The sequence below is a fragment of the Ruditapes philippinarum genome, unplaced genomic scaffold, assembly GCF_026571515.1.
Source record: "Ruditapes philippinarum isolate M1 unplaced genomic scaffold, ASM2657151v2 ctg5687_1_1_1_1, whole genome shotgun sequence".
NCBI lineage: Eukaryota > Metazoa > Mollusca > Bivalvia > Venerida > Veneridae > Ruditapes > Ruditapes philippinarum.
The window spans coordinates 53,337-73,700 of record NW_026861578.1 but is presented as its reverse complement, the minus strand read 5'-3'; the positions used below and the strand labels follow the sequence as shown (position 1 = coordinate 73,700).

The following is a 20,364-nucleotide window of genomic DNA, read 5'->3' as shown; positions in this document are numbered from 1 at the left end:
TGCATATTCTGATGCTACTAAAATATTTCAAAATAACGGAAATACATTTTGATTTTACCAAAGTATTCAATTTTATGGGTTTTTTATAAACTACATATAAACTTACATTGAAATAAAATATATTTACCACATATCAGTTTCTTTTCATATATGTGTACTTGGTAGATTAACTGTTCTAAAAATGCAATAAAATGTAAAAAATATACTGTACGGTTATCTTGTTTACGCATAGAAATGTAAATCGGCGTTACACATTCACCAAGTTAAAAATTTGTAGGTAAACGAAATCGAAACTAGAGGAACTAAAATTACTAAAGTAAGTGTTTCTGATGTATTTTTCTTTAGAAAAGTTAGCAGTTAGCTTAAGCAATATATTAAGTAAGATATTGAGAAATAACAGTATTAAACAATACACCAGTAACCAGGTTAAGCAAGTTTAACTTAGTTATTATGATATATACAGTATGTTACACGATGACGTCGGCAGTTTAATTTTTATTATCAAGAAACTAATTATTTGTTAGAATGTACTGTACATGAGGTTAAAATTATAGTAGCAGCAACAATAATAAAAAATATATAGATAAAAATACAACAAATTTAGACTCTGAAATTTGTAAGAAAAGAAGAAAGTTGTAACCGAATAATGTGACATATTTTTATGTTAACCCATGAAATATGTACACGGATTTTAGGTTTCATCAGCATGTTGTAGTCTTCAGTTGAAATTACATTTTTGGGCACAGAGATACATTTATAGGTTACGGCTAAGATTTTAGAATGGATGCATGATAAATATGCTGGTATCTATTAATAACGGAAAATGCTTAAGAACGATATATCTTTTAAAATTAGGAATAATACATGTTAATGATGCAATATCTATAAATATGAAATTGTGCAGATAATTTTTTTTATTAATATCCTTTCTTCATTTATGATATTCGACATAAGTTTTACATGAACTTTTTTTACTTTGCTTGTCGTTTAAAAGAATGAAAGTAAAAAAAAAAGATTTATGTCTCAACCACATAAGAAGAAAACGATTTAAAAGTATTGTCTTCAATTAAAATCTGGGCTTCCTTGTATTTTTCACATAATGAGTTCTATTCATATCTCATCAGATGGCAGAAGGAGGTGAATACAGTAGTCCAGTACTAGGCTCTGATATAGTATTTGAGTACACGTGCACCCCATGTGCTGAAGACGACAATATTCAAGAATCCCTGAAATACTGCCCAGAATGTAAAGAATTTCTTTGTGAAGCATGTGTGATTCATCACAGAAAAGTGTCTGCAACGAAAAAACACAATCTACAAGACAACGATTTTCAACGTTGTGAGAAAGGTTCTGTCCACACCACATCAGATGAGGACCAAATGTTCAAATGTCTCTATCATCTTGACAGGGATATCGAGATGTACTGTGGTGATCATGACATGGTGTACTGTGCTCTATGTGTTGCTAAAAACCATAGGTAATTAAATCTGATCTCTTACTGATACTTTCTATCAATGATTCTGGCATAAAAAGAAGTTAGTAATCACTTGTGTTCTCAGCTTAGGTATCTTAAAACCAGCAACATCTTATAAATTATTAGTTATAGCCTCTTAGTACAACGAAATGCCTTATTAAAGTAAACCATTTTTTCCCCTAAATTTATCTTACTTTATTAATTTCACTTAACTTTGTTTTTTCTTCTTAGGCCGCGTCTACACCAATTCAAGTCTTGTATGCAAGTATCACATTCTCTTGACTTGAATAGTGTAGACACCCTACTTGAATGATTTTTAAAGAGAAATCATGTGACATTCATGAAGATAAAACCTTGCGAGAAAATTAGAACACGTTCTATTTTTTTGAAAGTTTTTGGCTTTCAAGACACTGATAACACCGGTTTGACACAAATCATGTGTCCCCGGAGGTGTGCTAGTGCTGTTACTTTGATTATTTTCTGACTTTTTTGTTGTTGATTCAGTGTACACGACCTGTAAATTTCAGTAAATGTTCATAATGTCTTGGTCAAAGGAACAAATCGATACACTGATACACAGATGAGCAAAAAAAAAAAAAAAAAGATCTGTTTTTCAAAAGTAGAATCAAAATGGATTTTAAATGACCTTGTTCATTTAGTGAATAACTTTCATTAAAAAAGGAATTTGCATCAATTTATAAGCTCATTTTTTCTCTCTCACGTTTTCCATTTATTTAAAAACAATGTACGCATTTCATTTACTCCATTGTTTTTAGCTAATTGCATCATTTTCCGCTTTTTAATTCACACATTTTACAGAAACATGATAGTATTGCAAAGACAAATGTATAAATCCTGTGCAATCTTAATAAGACATTTCAGTAAAAACTGTGCCTGATAAAATGTTGAAAGGGCCATTTATTTAGCTTATCTAAATGTTACATGTAAGACACTTGACTAAGTGTAGACGCGGCCTCAGTTCCCATAATCCTTTTAATAAATCTACAAGAACTTCCAACGTCCCTGCCTATTGTAAAAAAATCATTTTGTACTTATTATTTATTTCATACAGCGTATTTATTGTTGTTAAAAAACAGAGAAAATCGTTTAAATATTATTCTAGAATTTCAATAGTTACTTACTTTTAACACTCGTCAAATCCGTTGCTGTTGTTTTGTCTTCCTTATTTTGTCATGTTTGAATCGAAATAATATCGGTCTCGGTGTTTATCGGCTATTAAACACCGGTTTGGAGTTTTGTTGTGTAGGAAATGGTTTGATTAATTTTTTGCATCAGACTGACAATCCGATGTTCTGCAAACCGGTTTTTAACAAACCGACTAATATCATGACAAAATAAGGGAGGCCACAAATGCTATTTTCCTTTGCCAATTTGCGTATTGAGCAGTTCCGCTAAGGTTCAAAAATAAACAAACAAAAGAAATAATGAGAAAAAAAATGTTTCACCTTATTTCTCAAAGATTATTTTAATAATTTTTCAACATTTTAAATTTACGTGTCAAACAAGAGCGTATTGTGTTTGCATAAATGCTCGATAAATATATCTTCACCCCCCCCCCCCATGTCAATTTAGCGTCATGTAAGCAGAAAACATAATTATAACGGAAAATGTCAATAAAATGCGCTATTAGTATTGTCTTAAAAGGCTTTGTTTATCTCTGTTATTGGAGAGAGAATATGTATAAAAAGGGAAAAGCCACACATACATGTAGTCCCTTACCAGTGTTTAACACATGTTCTTAATCTTCTTTGTGTATAGTGACAAAAATACGAGGCATGTTAGCATTATTCTTTTCATTCACCATAGTTTATTACAATTGTTTTTCTGTTTTCAACAATATCATTGAAATTACTATAGAGCTTTTCTGCTTAAGTTTAATTTCCCATGTGCGTAAATGTTTCGCAGTTAATGCAATGAATGCTCATTTTTTGTCGTTTCTTTAAACTGTACAATATGTAAATCATTTTTATAACTGTTAATTTTGTTGTTGATATTTAAGACAATGCAGTGGAATACAAGAGCTTGAGGAAGCAGCTACAAGTATTCCTGTAAACAAAACAGAATTAGTGCGACAAATCGACTCTGTACAGACTAGTATACAGTCATCAAGACAGAATAAAGAAGCCAATCTCATTGCACTTGATCAGGAAAAGAATGAAACTCTAAAAACCATCGAGAACACGGAACTTTTGATTATCGACAAAGTCAAAGCATTAGCATCTGATGAAAAAGCAAAGACATTTTTCAAATACGATGCTTTAAAAAAGGATATTCAAGATGAAGAAAGTGTTCTTAATCAAGCTATTACTAATACCAATGAATTAAGAGTTAAAATTGAAACTCAAAAAGAGTTGGATACAAAGCAAGAATTTGCAAGACACATATTACAAAAACATATTCTTTCCCAAACTGAGAAAAAACATGATGACGTCGAGAAAGAGGACAGGAAGATTAAATGTTTTAAGAACGATGAGTTGATACAACATGTAATGACAGCAACTTGTCTGGTACAAATTGTTGGTAGTACAAGTAGCATAAATGCCAAAGATAAATCGGTTAGCAAAATGTCACAAAAAGAAGTAGGTATTAAAGGAGACAGAGATAAACAAATATGCAGTATATATGGTATTTGTCAGCTGTCCGATGGGACAATTCTTATAGCAGACCACGCTAATAAAAAGCTGAAAAGGCTGAACAAGGACTTTGGAATCAAAGATGAATTCAACTTAAATTCTAATCCTTTGGGTATCTGTTTGACGGGCAAGGCAGATGTAGCTGTTAAACTGAAAAATAACACTATACTGTTTGTTTCTATTGATGAACAAATCAAGAAAAAATATTCAATAGATATTGAATGTGGCAACTGTATCGGCCTGGTTTTCCTTGATAACAAACTATGGTGCCATAATAATGTAGACGTTACAGTATATAACAGAAGTGGAACAGTTGTAAAAACTTTCTGTCATAAAGTGTTTGATAAAACAGAGTTCAAATCGAACTCGAATTATATTGTCCCAGTTGCAACTGGCGATGAATATATATATGTATCAGATTATAGTAAAGTTGCATGCTTAGATAAGGAAGGAAATGTTTGGGCAGTTATGAACAACGAGCGACTAAAAAACATAATAAGTGCTTGCATTTCACAAAATGGCATTATTTTTCTTGCAGGATATTACTCGGGCAACGTAATGATGTTTAATGAAAAGGGGAAATGCCTAGGAGAATTGGTTGACAAATTAAAGTTTCCGTCCTCCCTATTCTTCGACAAAAGAACCCATCAGTTGATTGTTGGACATAATTACAAAAATGAATTAACGATAATCACTACAGATGTATGTTAGTAAAATATTTGATTATCACAAAATAGTCAATTGATCATAATCTTTGTGAAAACTGAAATAAACTGACAAGTTCTGGACTTTATATGAGCAACATGACAAATAGCACGATAATCTTCTTTTATGTGACAGTATTTGATGAAAATATGCGGTTACATTTTGTTACAAATTTCTCCAAGCATAATACAAGTACGACAATAGAAAACTTATACCACCTGAATTGGCTAATATTCGCCAGGAACATAGTAAATGTTTATTAGATGTTTAAGTGTTGAAAATATAACGAACATTGGGGAAATACATTTTAAATCATGGACACGTTCATAAGCGCCCATCCTAAGTTACAGTAAACAAATGTCTTAATCACCCATCCTGATATGCAGCTGTCCTGATGTACTGAAATCATTGCATGGTTGTATCAAAATAAATTACAGACAAAAATTATGTTTTACTTCACTTATTACATATTTTTACGTATTCAATGCAAAGGCGTCTCAGATAGATAATTTATATTGGTATTATATGCTACCAATATGCCTCAAAAGAATTGGATGAATAGTAAATAATGGTTTTAAAGAATGCTTTCTTATTCTTTTAAACATGTTTGAAAGATTAAGCAGTAAAGTTCACATGTTTCCCTATAGAATATACACACTATACTTGCCTTAAACATTGTTTGTCTTCCTCTTACAATTACTGACATGAGCAGTTTGTGGAATATACATGCATATTTAAAAAAAATCTTGTTTTTTTTTTCTCATGGTAATACAATACCATGTTTGTTGAAACACACTGAGACGTGACGATATTAAATTTCATCTAGAAGTTTTAAGCATTTAGAATGTATGGGGGTTAAGAGGGAAACTAAGTACGAGTAACTGGTAGCGAACGACAGAAAACTATATATTTGGTCATTTAACAAACACAGCAAAGTTTAGTAACAAAATAGGAAATCTGTTATTCCTGATCATAATTATATTGTATTTCAATTAAATATAAATTTACAATCTATAATAAAGCGCCTAATTGCATTTCTGTTTTATATTACATATTGTTTGTACTGAAGAAGACTGTATAGTAGTCGAAACAAAGACACAGGTAACAGAGATAGGCAACTTTCTAGCCAGTTAAGATGTCACTCGTAATTGCTATACTTACCCTTTGTAGCAAGGAAAACCTATTAACCAGATATCAAAATCATTAAAATAATTCCTTTTCATTATAGCTTATACATTTGTCTATGTCTGCAGGCAAAAACTGGCTGAAATATGTATAAAATGGTATTGTAATATACATGCATGCAAAATATTATTCAGAGTTGTCCTTAATATTCAATATTATTTAATGTATAAAATAATTGTCATTTGTCTTTATTTCAATATTTGCCAAATTTCCTTTAAATAAATAGGCTCAGAGGAAACTTAGTGAATTATTGTGAGGCAAAAAATTGCACGCATTAACCCAAGTTAATGGTCACACGCAGAGGTCGAAGACAACTTGGATTTAAATCTATCCCCGACTTCTTATCAACCTCTTAAGAGTATTATTATCCTTTTGAAATTTATAACTGACTTAACAAGCTTCCATTTTTAGAACTGTATAAACAGTTTTGGAGTTATTATGTTGGTCACCCAGCAGTGTTGAGTCTGGTCAGACCGGACGGATGCACAGGGTGGTCTGGCTCTTTACTGGTAACAAATGCGATGCTAATCACTTTCGGCTCCAGCTCGGTAAATGATTGTCGTCTGACAGTCAATGTAAAAATTAATATATTTACTCAAGGTTAAGCACACCAAATTGTTTACTTCAAATATCTGTATCTATTTACGTCTGCAGGTGTCAGAAAATCATTCAAATATTATATTTTTCATGTTTGTTTTATTTTCCTCAAAAAGCCTATGATATACCATTACTAACTATTGTTATAAAATAGATAAATACAGAATCCCTAAAGAAAGCCCAACACGGCAAAATTATAAATGTTGCAGGCTCGGTTTGATTGAGCCTGTTCATGGACGGTACTGGAAAGTGCAAGTTACCGTCCACGCCCCCTAGCACCGGCTTAAGCAGAATTCAACATTTAAACGTGAAATAGTAAAATTTTGAATTTAGAAACATCCGCAGATGTGTTCATACGGCGGTTATCATGGAACCTTCAATGTGACACTTCCGTGCCATTCCATGAAAAGCGGCGTATGGTCCCCAAGTAATAAAAAGGCTGTGCCCTAAACGAGAAAACAATGGGCGGAACTAAATAAAATGGAATTTTGAAAGGGGATCAGAGGTTATGAAGCCTGCATATCACAGATAAGACGTCAAAAGACAAATTTAAAAAGCAGGCAACATATCCTAAGGGTGATTCAACATTATTCAAGTAGGAATATTGGAACCACCCAATTAGAAAATGCCGAAAAGTTGAACCTAAAAATACCACAAGCACAACAATAATGTCGTGCTGAACGATCTTCAAGGATCGAAAATATAACCGGTTACGATCTACCATTCAAACAACTATTAAAATATCTATATGCATTAATATGTATATTTTTGTATCTTATGTAAAATTGATTAGAATACAAGTCATTGACATTTGAAAGTATGAACAACATAAAGTTGCTCTATTGTTTTGATTTCTACAAAAACGTTTAACATTTGCAAACATTTATTTTATAGGGATGGCTAATAAAGTCATTAAATAGGATAAATAGAGAAACAACTGGTAACAATATCTTTATTTATTACATTTTCTCACAATTTATCAATGGAATATATAAACGATATAAATTAATTATGATTGTACTAGTAGAAGGTACTAATAAAACATAATAACATTCAAAAATTAACAGTTATAATAATGTTATAATCAAACGCCTGAAATTAACGCCTTCTCACACGAGTACAAATGTGGCCATTTCACTTTTCGGTAATGGAATGTTTTTGTCATTTAATACGCGATCGAATTTCGCTAAACCAGAGGGCGTTTTTGCAAACGTTTCTTTATTATTATGACTGCAGCTCGTTAAGATCGAAATAGGCTTTCAGTTCTGCTTCTCGAGAGCTAAATTTGTTGGTGTTTTGGTACAATTTCCGCATCAGTGCTATCTGGCAACATTGCTGTAGACAGTCACAATTTCGTTTGAAATTAGACAAAACTTGAAAATTTAAAAGAATACAGTTTTTTAGCAATCGACAATTTTTCCAAATTGCATAGAGCTAATCGTGGCCCTCTTCTTTGTTTAAGGTAAACAAAACAGTTCAATGCCTGACATATTAATTTTTATGAAGTCAAGTGTTAAATGATGGTATAAAATAATAAATTAACAAATGCCCTGGTGCTTTTATTCATCGATGTGATATAAAATTAATAGTGGGAGTTTCCTTATGTAGTGTTAATGTCATTATATGTTTTGTTTGGAATTCTATGTTTATTTAATTAAATACTTAAGATTATATATGAAAGAAATGACTAAAGCTATCATAAAATGTAATTCGCCTCATGTATATTTGGTAGATAATATGCCTTTAAGAAGGACCATTAAAGAAATACAAAAGATAAAACACAATGGTAATTACATGTGGCCGGGTTTTAAAATGTCCAAAGCAAAAATGAGATTTTTATTCAAGCTCATTCTCTGAAATATTTCTTTTTAAGGAATATTTCATATAATTAAGATTTATAGTGATTCTTATTATAAATGTCACTAGCGTAAACAAGTTACATGCTGTGAAATAAAAAAAATCTAGAGAATATGTCAATTCTATGACTTTCTCGGCTTCATGTTTAGCTTCTTCTTAAAATAAGTTTAATTTCACTTATGTAAGACATTTGACACTTACGTGCTGGCAATCGCTATGGAGCGGAGTGAACCGTTGTCACTTCTGCAATACGGTCGAATAACAAACGTGAAGGTCGTATGAAAAAAAAAAGATTTTCGCTTTCCTGCAGAAGGGCCAAAGTTTGTTCTCATTATAGTTCCTTCCAAACAAGTACATATCTTGACAGAGTGACAAACAATACGTCTTTGTGACTTCCAGGCCCATTGCTTCAACTATTTCCGCAGTAAAAAGTGCCGAAAACGTCAAGTAATTTATGAAATATGGCATATATGCCTACACTTATTAATAATCCTTGGTCAATGCACTAAAATAATGTGAGTACGCAGGAATATTGAAACTTGATGATTGCTTAATGTTGTCAATACAAAAATAAGCAAGTGTCAACGACGGGTAGCTCGTACTTAATATGTCACCTTATTACGGAAGCGTCCTGGTGCCAATTTAACATGTTCTATAAAAAGAGATAACTCCTACGTAGGGCTTTGTAACTCATACGTAGGACTTTATAACTCCTACGTAGGAGATACAAAAAGCCTAATTAGGAGTTTATAACTCTTACGTAGGACTTTGTAAGTCCTACGTAGGACTTTATGAGTCCTACGAAGGAGTTATAAACTCCTAATTAGGCTTTTTTAACTCCTACGTAGGAGTTTTATAGTCCTACGTAGGACTTACAAACTCCTACGTAGGACTTTATAACTCCTACTCTGGAGTTAAAAAAGCCTTATTAGGAGTTTATAACTCCTACGTAGGACTTTATAGGTCCTACGTAGGACTTTATAACCCCTACGTAGGAAATAAAAAAAAACTTAATTAGGAGTTTTAAAGTCCTACGTAGGAGTTTAAAAGTCCTACGTAGGAGTTTATAACTCCCACGAAGGACTTTATAAGTGTTCTTCTACGTAGGAGTTATAAAGTCCTACGTAGGAGTTATAAATTCCTAATTAGGCTTTTTTTATCTCCTACGTAGGAGTCACAAAGTCCTACGTAGGACTTACAAAGTCCTACGTAGGAGTTAAAAAGTCCTACGTAGGAGTTATAAAGTCCTACGTAGGAGTTATAAAGTCCTACGTAGGAGTTACTAAGTCCTACGTAGGAGTTAAAAAGTCCTACGTAGGTGTTTAGAAGTCCTACGTAGGAGTTTTAAACTCGTAATTAGGCTTTTTATTTCCTACGTAGGACTTATAAAGTTCTACGTAGGAGTTACAAAGTCCTTCGTAGGAGTTTAAAAGTCCTACGTAGGACTTATAAAGTCCTACGTAGGTGTTATAAACTCGTAATTAGGCTTTTTCATTTCCTACGTAGAGTTTTTTTTATAGAACATGTTAAATTGGCACCAGGACGCTTCCGTACCTTATTGATAATAACTAGTAAAAATAAAGTAACTTTCTGTGTCCTTTTATCTATTTTTATGAATATGGTTAACAGCAAATTGGAGAATTTTTTATTGTAAACGTCTTTTTCTGTGCCGAATGAGCTTAAATCACTACCACTGCCTTAAAGACGGATACAGCTGTCCGACTCACGCTGCCATCTATTTGATCTCGTCATTGTAAAATAAAACATCTCGCCTATTGATTTCCACTTTAGCATAAAGTGCTCATCAAAGGTGAGTTTGTGTAAGCATATGTGCTTGTTGTCTGTCTTCCGAAAGCTGTCATTATCAAAGATTAGTTTTTTAAATAAAAATGTTATAGAAGAATAACTTCTTAAGATATTAATTAAAAAACCCAAAGAACTTATTTGTTACAATATCTTTATTTATAGCAATGTTTGAAATATATTAATTCTTGCAAAATGTAATCTGTAGTAAGTATATATTCCGTTTTTTATGTTTTTATTGCAATTAAACGCAGGAAACAGTAACTTTTTGACGATGATTTTTATCATAACTGTTATGACTGTAATGTAATTGCCAATTAATGCGTAGCTAAGAGCGTTTTTTTCTCAGTACTCCAATATTTAAAACAATTTATTACTTTTATCTATTCAGAAATTGAGCGAATGATTTCAAAACATTACTTTTTATGTTAACTTTTGACGTTTATAATTATTGACTATAAATATGATAAAATCGGATGAAATAGACACTTTGATAACAATTTGACGTATGCTGATCTTATTTATTGAGTACCATTTCAAGAATTTTCAAAAACACATTATGACATGTCGGCATTCTTTTTAAATTTCATTATATCTGTCTCGTGCGATGAATTTAATTTTCATATATGCTAACCTTTATTATTGGATTGATGGAATTAAAATGTCAAATTAACAAAATTGGGTGGTAACCGGAGCAGTTGAAGCACTTTTAAAGTTTATAACATTTGCATGTAAACGAAATAACACAGTACATGTGTCACATAAGCGAATGGTACTAGTAAATGTGGAAAACTATATAACTTTCACAGTGAACATAACAAAGAAAGTGCCTACATGAAATCTCAAATTGTCAAATGTTTTCAAATTAAATTTACCATTGAGTATAAAGTGGGACATAATCATGTCAAAATCTCAATGAGAACCAAATTGTCATCATGTCAATTTTTATTTTATCTATTTCCCTATATAACTAGTATCATTCTTTTCTACAAATTGCATTATGCTTTATCAGTGTAAAGACAGCAAATTAAAATAGTCCTAAATCGTTACCGTGTCGTGTGTAACAGTATGACTATGTGAAAAGTATTAACCGCAACATTAACATAATCCAAAAGTGTTTGTTTAATCTTTGGTTTTACGTAATAACAGATAAATATAGATAATTAAAATATTTAGAAGATGACATTTTGATATTAAATCTTATGTACGTAGTAGCTACCTACAGGTTCAGTTTATAGAACACAAATGTCGCACATGGTAAAAGGGAGACCTACGTCAGACACTGACTTTTTTTTAGAAAAATCATCAAAATTTAATGGTCTTACTTTAAATTTACATACTCCCACCTTTGAAAGTTAAACTACTAAAACCCTTAAATGAAATTTTGTGAGGAATATATAATTTATCCTCAGAGTTTGACATTCGCCTTAAATAATTCATTGAAATATTGTCAGAATGTATTTGTTCTACCTTTAAACATGACCTTGACATTAAAAAGTTAATTGAAATATTGTCGGGATTAAATTGTCCTCCAAGATTGAATTGGTCTAAATCATTTATTTAAATGTTGTCGAATTTTATTTGCCAGTCATGTTTGACTTTGACTTTTGATAGTTCATTGCAAAATTGTCAGGATTTATTTGTCGTTTGACGGTGATATTGACCTTTAAATATTAGTTTAAAAGTTGTCAGGATTCATTTAACCTCAAATTGACCTAGATCTTTGAAAGTTCATTGCAATGGTGTTAGGATCTATTTGGCCTCCGCATTTGACCTTGACCTCCTTTTAAGATTATTAAATATTTGAGTGGACGATTTGTTTCTCCTCTGCATACATTGCAAGTCAGTATTTGAACTTTGACTAATTGTTTTTTTGAAATGTTGCCATGATTAATTTGTCTTTTAAGTTTGACCATTATATGTTATAGGTTATGTTAATATTGCCATGTTTCATTTGCTCCCTGCAAATTTCCCCGATTGTTTAAGGTGAGATTCGCCCCACCAATGCTATAATTTTGCATACTTAGAATACATTCTTGACTTCGTGTTGTTGGATGTGATGAACTAAAAACTAACCTTTATATAATATAATGTGGTTAATCCTGAAATGATTTATAATGAAATCGTACAAGTCATAAAGTCAAACTTGGTAATTAGGAAGAAACAAAAAAAACAGATACTTCATTTAAGCTAAATTTGATTTAAGACATAACCTCATACAATACTCACTTTATATATAAATGGCTCATTTATAATGGCAAACTTGTCGATTTCGATAAAAAAATTAATTGAACTTAAGTGTAAACATAAAAAGTCCAGCCACCACAACATCATTTATATCTTAACATTTCACTTTCGCATTTAGCTTTGTGTTTTAAATTTAGTTCGTGAATAGACTCTGACGATTTATTTTCCTCAAGATTTTTTTGTAAAAAAACACATGCTGTCTTTTTTTTAGCATAATTAGACACAATCAGTGGCATTAGTATAATGAAAAAAATCCAAGCTTGTTTTTGCAAATATGTTTTATTGAATTTATCTCATTTAGTTCATTTAGGTCTAATATAATAACTTTACTAACTGTTTAAATGAAAGGTAATTTTTCGTTGGCACACAATTTAAAGTTAAGCCTGTGGTAACAAACACGGTTAACAGAATAATTTGGTTAAAGTTTATCACATTAAATCAATATATTCCATATTGTAACCTTTAAAATAACCTATAGTAATTTATGGATTTCTACATCCATAATTTTGGTCCTATGTATGAATCAGGATTTTTTTATAAACGAAAATAAATAATATTATATCAATGACGAATTAAAACGGCATGCATTCATCAAACAGTTGAAAATGAATAGGTTGATCAGAAACCTCATTTAGTGATCTAAAAATCAAAGATTTACATTAAAGATCCTGTAACACAATTTGTTCATGGTTTTATTTCATGAAAATGATGCTCAAATTCAGATTTGTCAATGTTTTAAGTTCCAATTAGCATTATTTATAAAAATATTACCCAATTTAACATTTCATGTAAATAAAGGGAGTTAATTAGAAATTAATTTTCTATAAATTCTAAGTCAAATTTTCCAATAAGAAATGAATGCATGTAATTTATTGATTAAATATAATGTGCACGAATATTTGCAGTACACATTTTACATATTCTTCGATGTTTGAAAATTGTTTTATTTGCATAATTATATACATATATAATTTTTTGCATGAGTGATATACACACAGTAACAATATCAATCACAAAACATACAGGCTTTTAAATATTAAATATTTCTTCTACACATGTAATTCTCTGTACAGTTGTATGTATATTCTGTCCAAGCCGTTGCTATGAAAGGCATAAACCGTATCGTACATTTACCGCTACCGCGGCAGCGAGTATTTGTGGGTGTGACTAATCAGTGATGTAAAACTGTCTGTTATAAACCATGAGCTAAAAATAGCATGCAGTGTTAACCTGCAGAGAGAATGTAAACAAAAACAGCTGATTTTACACAGGAGAGGTTTAATGGATGTTTTATATAACTCACAGATTAATCAGATTAATTAAAAGACATTATCAAGCCATCTTGTCCAGATATTATTTTTGAAGTCAGTTGTTTTTCTTTTTTTCACTGGAATGCTGTATGTTCTTGAAGGATCTCTTTTATATGGAATCTGTCTTTCTGATGTTTGAGGGCGATTCACATTTTCATTCCAGTCAAGGACAGCCAAGTTAATCCTGGTTTTGTAGGCATCTAATCCAAAACATATTCTTTTGTCTCCATACTGTAATTATTATAATGCATTATTAAACGATTCTACGTAGTGAGTATCCATACAGTATCTATATTTTTCTGCATCTTTGTATACTGGCATTGATTTTAAAAAATTTGTAAGAATAGAAACAGATTTTTCATCTTTGATGGTGTATTTGGAACATTCATAATTTGGGTCTGTTTTGCATCGAGAAGTTGGTAGACAATTGTCGTGACTGCCCTTGTAGTGGTCAACAAAGTTAAGTATGTTTTTTCGTAGAATTTCGGGATTATTTTGGCAGTTTTTCATTGAATGGAATGTGTGAGTTTTTAACGCAGCAACCTTGTCAGACAGTTCCTCAGGCCACACAACTCCATGTGTTGATTTGAAGCCTGTTGTTATTTTCCTTGCAGCTTTAGCTATGCCCTTGTTCATATGCCAAGTATCACTTGCATTTTTTGTTGGGCTTCTTTCTTCTCTGACATATTTAGTTATTTGGTTGTTGTTGTCATGTGCATGGATGTTTACTGGGCAGTCCTTCTCGTCAAGATAATCATATAAGCGTCGTACTCCTACAAGTTCATGCCGTTGAGAGCTGGGATCATCAGACTTGGTGACTGTCTCAACTTGAATGCACTTGTTTGTTGCTTTACCAAGACAGACAACATCAGTGAACTTTGCATTCTTGCGCCAACAATGGCGGGCATCAGTAACAATATTTATTCCTGTCAGTATTTCATCATCAGGCAAAAGTGCAGCGGTCATGGCAATTTCATCTTGACGAGCATTGTTTTTAGATTCTAAGACTTCATTCTCTACAGCTCCTTTGTAAGTCTCCATCATTTCAGAAATATATTTTTCCCCAAAATCTGCAATATCTGAAGCTTCACACAGTTTTTGAAATTGGTTAGGTAGTATGCCGCTGGAAAAATAACCATGACAAAATTTGTAACTTGCTAAAAACGTTCCGTTTCCCATGTGTGGAGAGGACATCCAGCTCAAGGCATGGGACTCCTTACATTTGATATTGGCAGTCATTATCCCATGCAATTTTTTGTTGTTTGATTTATCAAGACTTAATCTTTCTTTACATTTTATATCATGGGCTTGTACTTGTGTTATATGTTTTTGAACTGACGATAAACATCCTAATAAAAATGTCTTCCGTTTTTGCATCTTCCAAGGTGCAGTATTGATATTCTGGCTCAAAGTCTAAACTTTCATTTGTCACATTATCTTCAACGGGTAAGATCATTTTAAGCAGTTTTTTCTTAAAAGAAATGTCCCATGTAGTAGCTCAAACGTCGATATTTTATTAAACTGTCCTCCACCAAGAAACAATTTTATTTTGTCAATTTTGTTAAACAATTCAGTTTTTTCTGACTCATCATTGTAATAGTACTCCAATTTGCCTCTTGATTTTCTATTTATTTGTCTATTTTCTTTATTTCTTGCACGTCTTTTTTCACCAGAATTTGATGGATAGGCTTTTGGCTCCTTACGTAAATCCAAGCGTATTCTTTTTATTCCATTATTATGATCTTCAACTTGTTGATTATGGTTATCATCCATGTTTATCACTATATTGTATACCTGACTTTACTAATGAATTCTTCACACAAATGAAAATGATATCAGCTTCACATTGTTTTAACTGTAAACTCTGCTGGGAAACATTTTAATCTGCCAACACCTAATTAAGATGCTGTCACACTGAAGTATAATTGTTCATTGTATGGCCTGCCATGTAGAATTAAAATTCACATATGATGCTTGTTTTGGAGGGAAATAGTGCAAATCTTTAAGCTGTTATAATCTGATTTTATATATTTCGTACAAATTTGAATTCTAAAAAATGGCACAGGATAATAAGAAAAAGAGATATGTGATTTATATGACAGAAGAACAGAAAGAAATTACTTGTGGAATATTCAATTTTCATGGGTGGGATATTGAAATATCAAGTGATGACGATGCTGAAGCAACAAGTACCCAGTATCAAAATTTGAGCAGAACATCCACTGAGACTAAGTCAGTAAACTCAGATGTTTGCGAAAAATAAATACCTGAAGAGAATGCAAACTTGTCAACATATCAACAAGATGGATCTTCTGAACTGGCTACCGGTAATACAGATGTTTGTCACCACTGTCTTAGTTCCCCCTGTGTGACTGCAAGTCCTCAGGCCTGGTTAGGAGATGGTCGCTTTGCAAGACCAGGAAATAACTTAATACGCAAAAAACTTTATAGAAAGTACTGGACTATGCTTGACAGAAGAGGACTTTGGAGCAATAGTGTGTATTTAGTAAGAAAGGAAAGACTTATGCTTGCAGCACATGTTTAACTCACTGTAAGAGAGGTTATGCCTGACTGTGTCCTTCATCAAGTCACACAATTACATCCAAACCCAAAGGATGTGCCGTACATGGGACATTTCTTTTAAGATAAAACTGCTAAAAATGATCTTGACAGGAATTTAAAATATTTTTAAACTATTAATATATAAACATTTTATACAAAGGATAAACATTTGTGAAATGTAATTTTGACTGCAAGATATTTACAACAAAATATAGTGTAAATGAAATATACCTGGAAGTTACTTTTACTGTTTTCATGAAGTTTAAACCATTTAAATACAAGTTGAATCAGTACTTTGAAATTAAAACAAAATCATAGATTAATGGATTATTGTAAATTTGTTGGATATAAATACTTTTTGATAAAGTAAGATCAGTAAAAGTTATTGTTTTTTCTTATCATGTATTCAGCATTCGAATGTGTCGTCTGCTTAAAATCTCCCTCCCTGAAATATATTGTCTACTACAAATCTCTCTCACTGAAATAAACACTGCCACGTGCGTCTGTTTACTACTGAAGGTTTATGACCTGTAATGATCAGTTGGCTCCTCCCAGGGAAATTCAAATTTCAAATTTGACAGCCAGTATTTTTTTCCAGAAACACACTTAACAAAGTTTTATTTTGAATAATTTTGGTCAATCTATATCAAGAATATCTATGCCTACATACATGCCAAGTGTTGTTTAAATGCATTTGGTAATTAATCTTAAATCTTTGAAAAAGGGTCCCTGAAGTGAAGCATGCATAAAATTAATAAGAAACCTGCCCTAGCGCCATCTGCTGGCTTTTATAGTCCAGTTGGGCCTTTAAGATAAGGCTCAATCAGATGGAGATGTTGATCATGCCGTGTTGGGACTTCTTTACAATTTCCATTTTGACAAATTTGACAACAATAGAAATGTATAAACAGCAAATACGTCAGATTAAAAGTGCATAATATAGGTTAAACGTTCCGTTTGAGAGAAAATAAACCTTTTGTCATTGATCAGGACTTATCATGTTTAAGTTGGTACAAATACACTGTTTTAAGAGCCGTCGAATACTTATTACCAAACCAGTTTTTGCAATTTTATCCTATATTTCTGCGATGAACAAAAAATAAAAATATCACAGAATAAAATATCTACCAGTAATTATTCAGCCTTGATATATTTTGTTTTTCTATCTATACTTATTTTCTGTTCATATGCATGGATTGTTTTGGTAAATTATTGAAAATAGTATTTTGCCATGGGCATTGTAAATTGAATTTAACCATGAAAAATATTTTTGCATTTGCAAAAGTATGAATATTAAATATACACTATATGTAATATTTGTCAACTTGTGATGCAGCACAATATAACCATGAAAAAATATGACAACGGAAAAGAAGTCTTATATAGTATTCATCCAAAAATATTTTCCTGGCCAGCAAATAGATATGCAAAACGGCCTTTAAGAAGAGTGAACAACGATGCAATTTCGATTTCAGACATACTTTTTATTGTACTATATTTTTTCTGCTGTTTAAGGAGCTGAATATCTTAATATGCAATCATAGAATAAAGTACACTTGACCATATTATTCTTTTTGATAAAAATTCATTGCAAATAACCGGCTTGAAAAGAAAAAGTATAGTCGTGATACACCTGCGACCAAAAAATACTTTTCACCAATGCGCAGTTGTCAGTAACTTGCCTCCAAAAAAAATGTTATCGTGATTACATACATCATTTTTGAAATGAGTTTTTAGTCTTAGTAAAAGTATAATATTTGCCACTATTGTTTGTAAAAGTGTGCGGTCAAATTGTTTGAAAAGAGCAAAAACGTTTCATTTTCACAAAAACGACTTAATAGTTAGTTCAGTACTAATCATTTTAATACATCATGAAGAAAATGTAACATTTATGTGAACAAATCCCATATGCAAAAAGGAGTGCTATACAGCAAACATACGATAAACAAACACAATATCATGAATAAAATGTCAAACTCTCAACAAAAAGAAATTTAAAAAAAGCCCCGCCAACACTTCTAAAACGTGCTTGTACATATGAAACCGGCTGATATAACAAATGCGGTTTTGATCATAGTTATTTATAGGGCTGCTTTCTGGTGAATTGTTTTCCCTCCAAAGAGGATTATAAATTTTGACACGTACACTCAACCTTAATAAAAAGCCTTATGTTATAAAATTTCACCTGTTCAATTAATTAAAAAACTACTTAAAAATAAATATATCTTAAATATATAGTTTTGCAGAAGTATTGACTCATCTGTTTTATGAGAAAACGTAAATAGTTTGGGTTGGAAAAATATCTTGACTTTAAGGGCATTTTCGGCATTGTACGTGAACGAAAATAGTTTTATACTATAGCAATATTTGAGCAAAAAATTTGAAATAAGAAATGCGGAGAATAAAAGATTAACATTATGTAACCTTGTTATGACTGTGTTAACGTTATAAGGGTAACAGATATCTGGCCAGATCCAGGAAGGGAGGATAGAAACATGCGCATCATCACGTAAAATGCATTTTGACATCGAGTGGATTGCTTTGAAATAATACACTCTTCTGTCCTTATTTGTTTATATACGAAAAGCTCCGATAGTGTTAGAAAAGAGTAACTTCAAATTTAAAAATATTTTGGAATTTCCCAGCTTATCTGGTGATCAATATTATTTTAGGAATAAAACTTCGCTGTGTTGCACTAATAAATGGTAAATATATTGAAAATAACCAACACGTTGGTCTCTCCACAGTAAGGTAGTGCACTGTGAATGAAGATGTACGGTTTCTACTCCCGGGTTATATGGGGGGAACCATAATTGCCGAGTAACGGTTAATATTATTATATAGACTTTTAATGCTATATGAAAATATGAAAGGGATATTAGGATAAACAAATGCCATAATGCACTATTTAACCATAAATGACGGCGGAACTGATAATCTTTGTTGCGTATTTTATTTCTACATCTTACATTTTATCTACTTCACTATCAGTTGGTCCATTTTAAGATCCTATTATTGCCATTGTTTATTTTGTTCAACTCGTTATATATATATAATGCATGATGAATAAATCTTTAATGGACCATAATGAAAGACTATTGATGGTCCGTGGACAGGTGCAATGCAGATTTATTAGAATACTTATTGGTAATACATCAAATGCACAGTTTATAATGTCACACTACTACTAATGGTCATGCCATTTGTTTTCATCATGACATCTGTCTGTATTCTGGGCCATTTGTTTCATTTTTGTGGTTAAATGTTTAAACTATGTTGCTCCACTCAGCTTTTAAATGCGGTTGCGAAATAACTTGCGCCATATGCACATTTTTTTCACCGTGTCTGTAATTTAATTTGTTTTAAAGTTCCTTTTTAAAGATTTCAATAAACTGCACCACAAAGTGATTAAGGGGTATTTGTAATGTAGTCTGAATGAACCATGCTTTTCTTTATATATGTACGTCAAGTTATAGAAGACCGACCTAGTTTTAAAATGATATCGCCTTAATATTATTGTGCATGAAATACAGAGAATATTTCATTTATAATGATTTGCATTCTTTCCCGGGAGTTAGGGGGACCAGATTTATTAAAATGTTGTCTGAATCATATTTCACCCTCCCCCCTCGATTTAGATCCCTTTAACTGGCTTTTATTTCAGAATATCACAATATTTCAGTATTTTTCTCTAGATATTGGACGTAATCTGGGAAAGGGTGAAAATTGCAAACTTGGGTTGATGAGTGCATCATCTCTCACGTCCCAAGCACCAGCTTTAGCGGTATCAATCTTCAACCCTTACACGTGCTTTGAAGGACAAGAAAAATATAACATTACTTAAGTGAGGTACGGGACAACATTTTACAGCTGCCACACAACATTTGACACCTGCTGTTTTAAGTTTAAAATCTTTTCGGCTAGTAAAATATAGCATAAAACAAGAACAAAGTAAGTACAGTGGCTCTTC

The 20,364-nt window shown here is 31.8% G+C and overlaps 1 protein-coding gene across 1 annotated transcript; it reads left to right on the top strand.

Moving 5' to 3' along the window:
• The first annotated feature begins 240 nt into the window (after window positions 1-240).
• On the top strand, window positions 241-5,294 carry LOC132716236 (uncharacterized). The gene is made up of 3 exons (XM_060699469.1): window positions 241-316; window positions 1,125-1,477; window positions 3,495-5,294. The coding sequence occupies exons 2-3, from the start codon at window positions 1,125-1,127 to the stop codon at window positions 4,837-4,839; spliced, it is 1,698 nt and encodes a 565-aa protein (XP_060555452.1). The 5' UTR covers window positions 241-316; the 3' UTR covers window positions 4,840-5,294.
• Window positions 5,295-20,364: the final 15,070 nt, after the last annotated feature.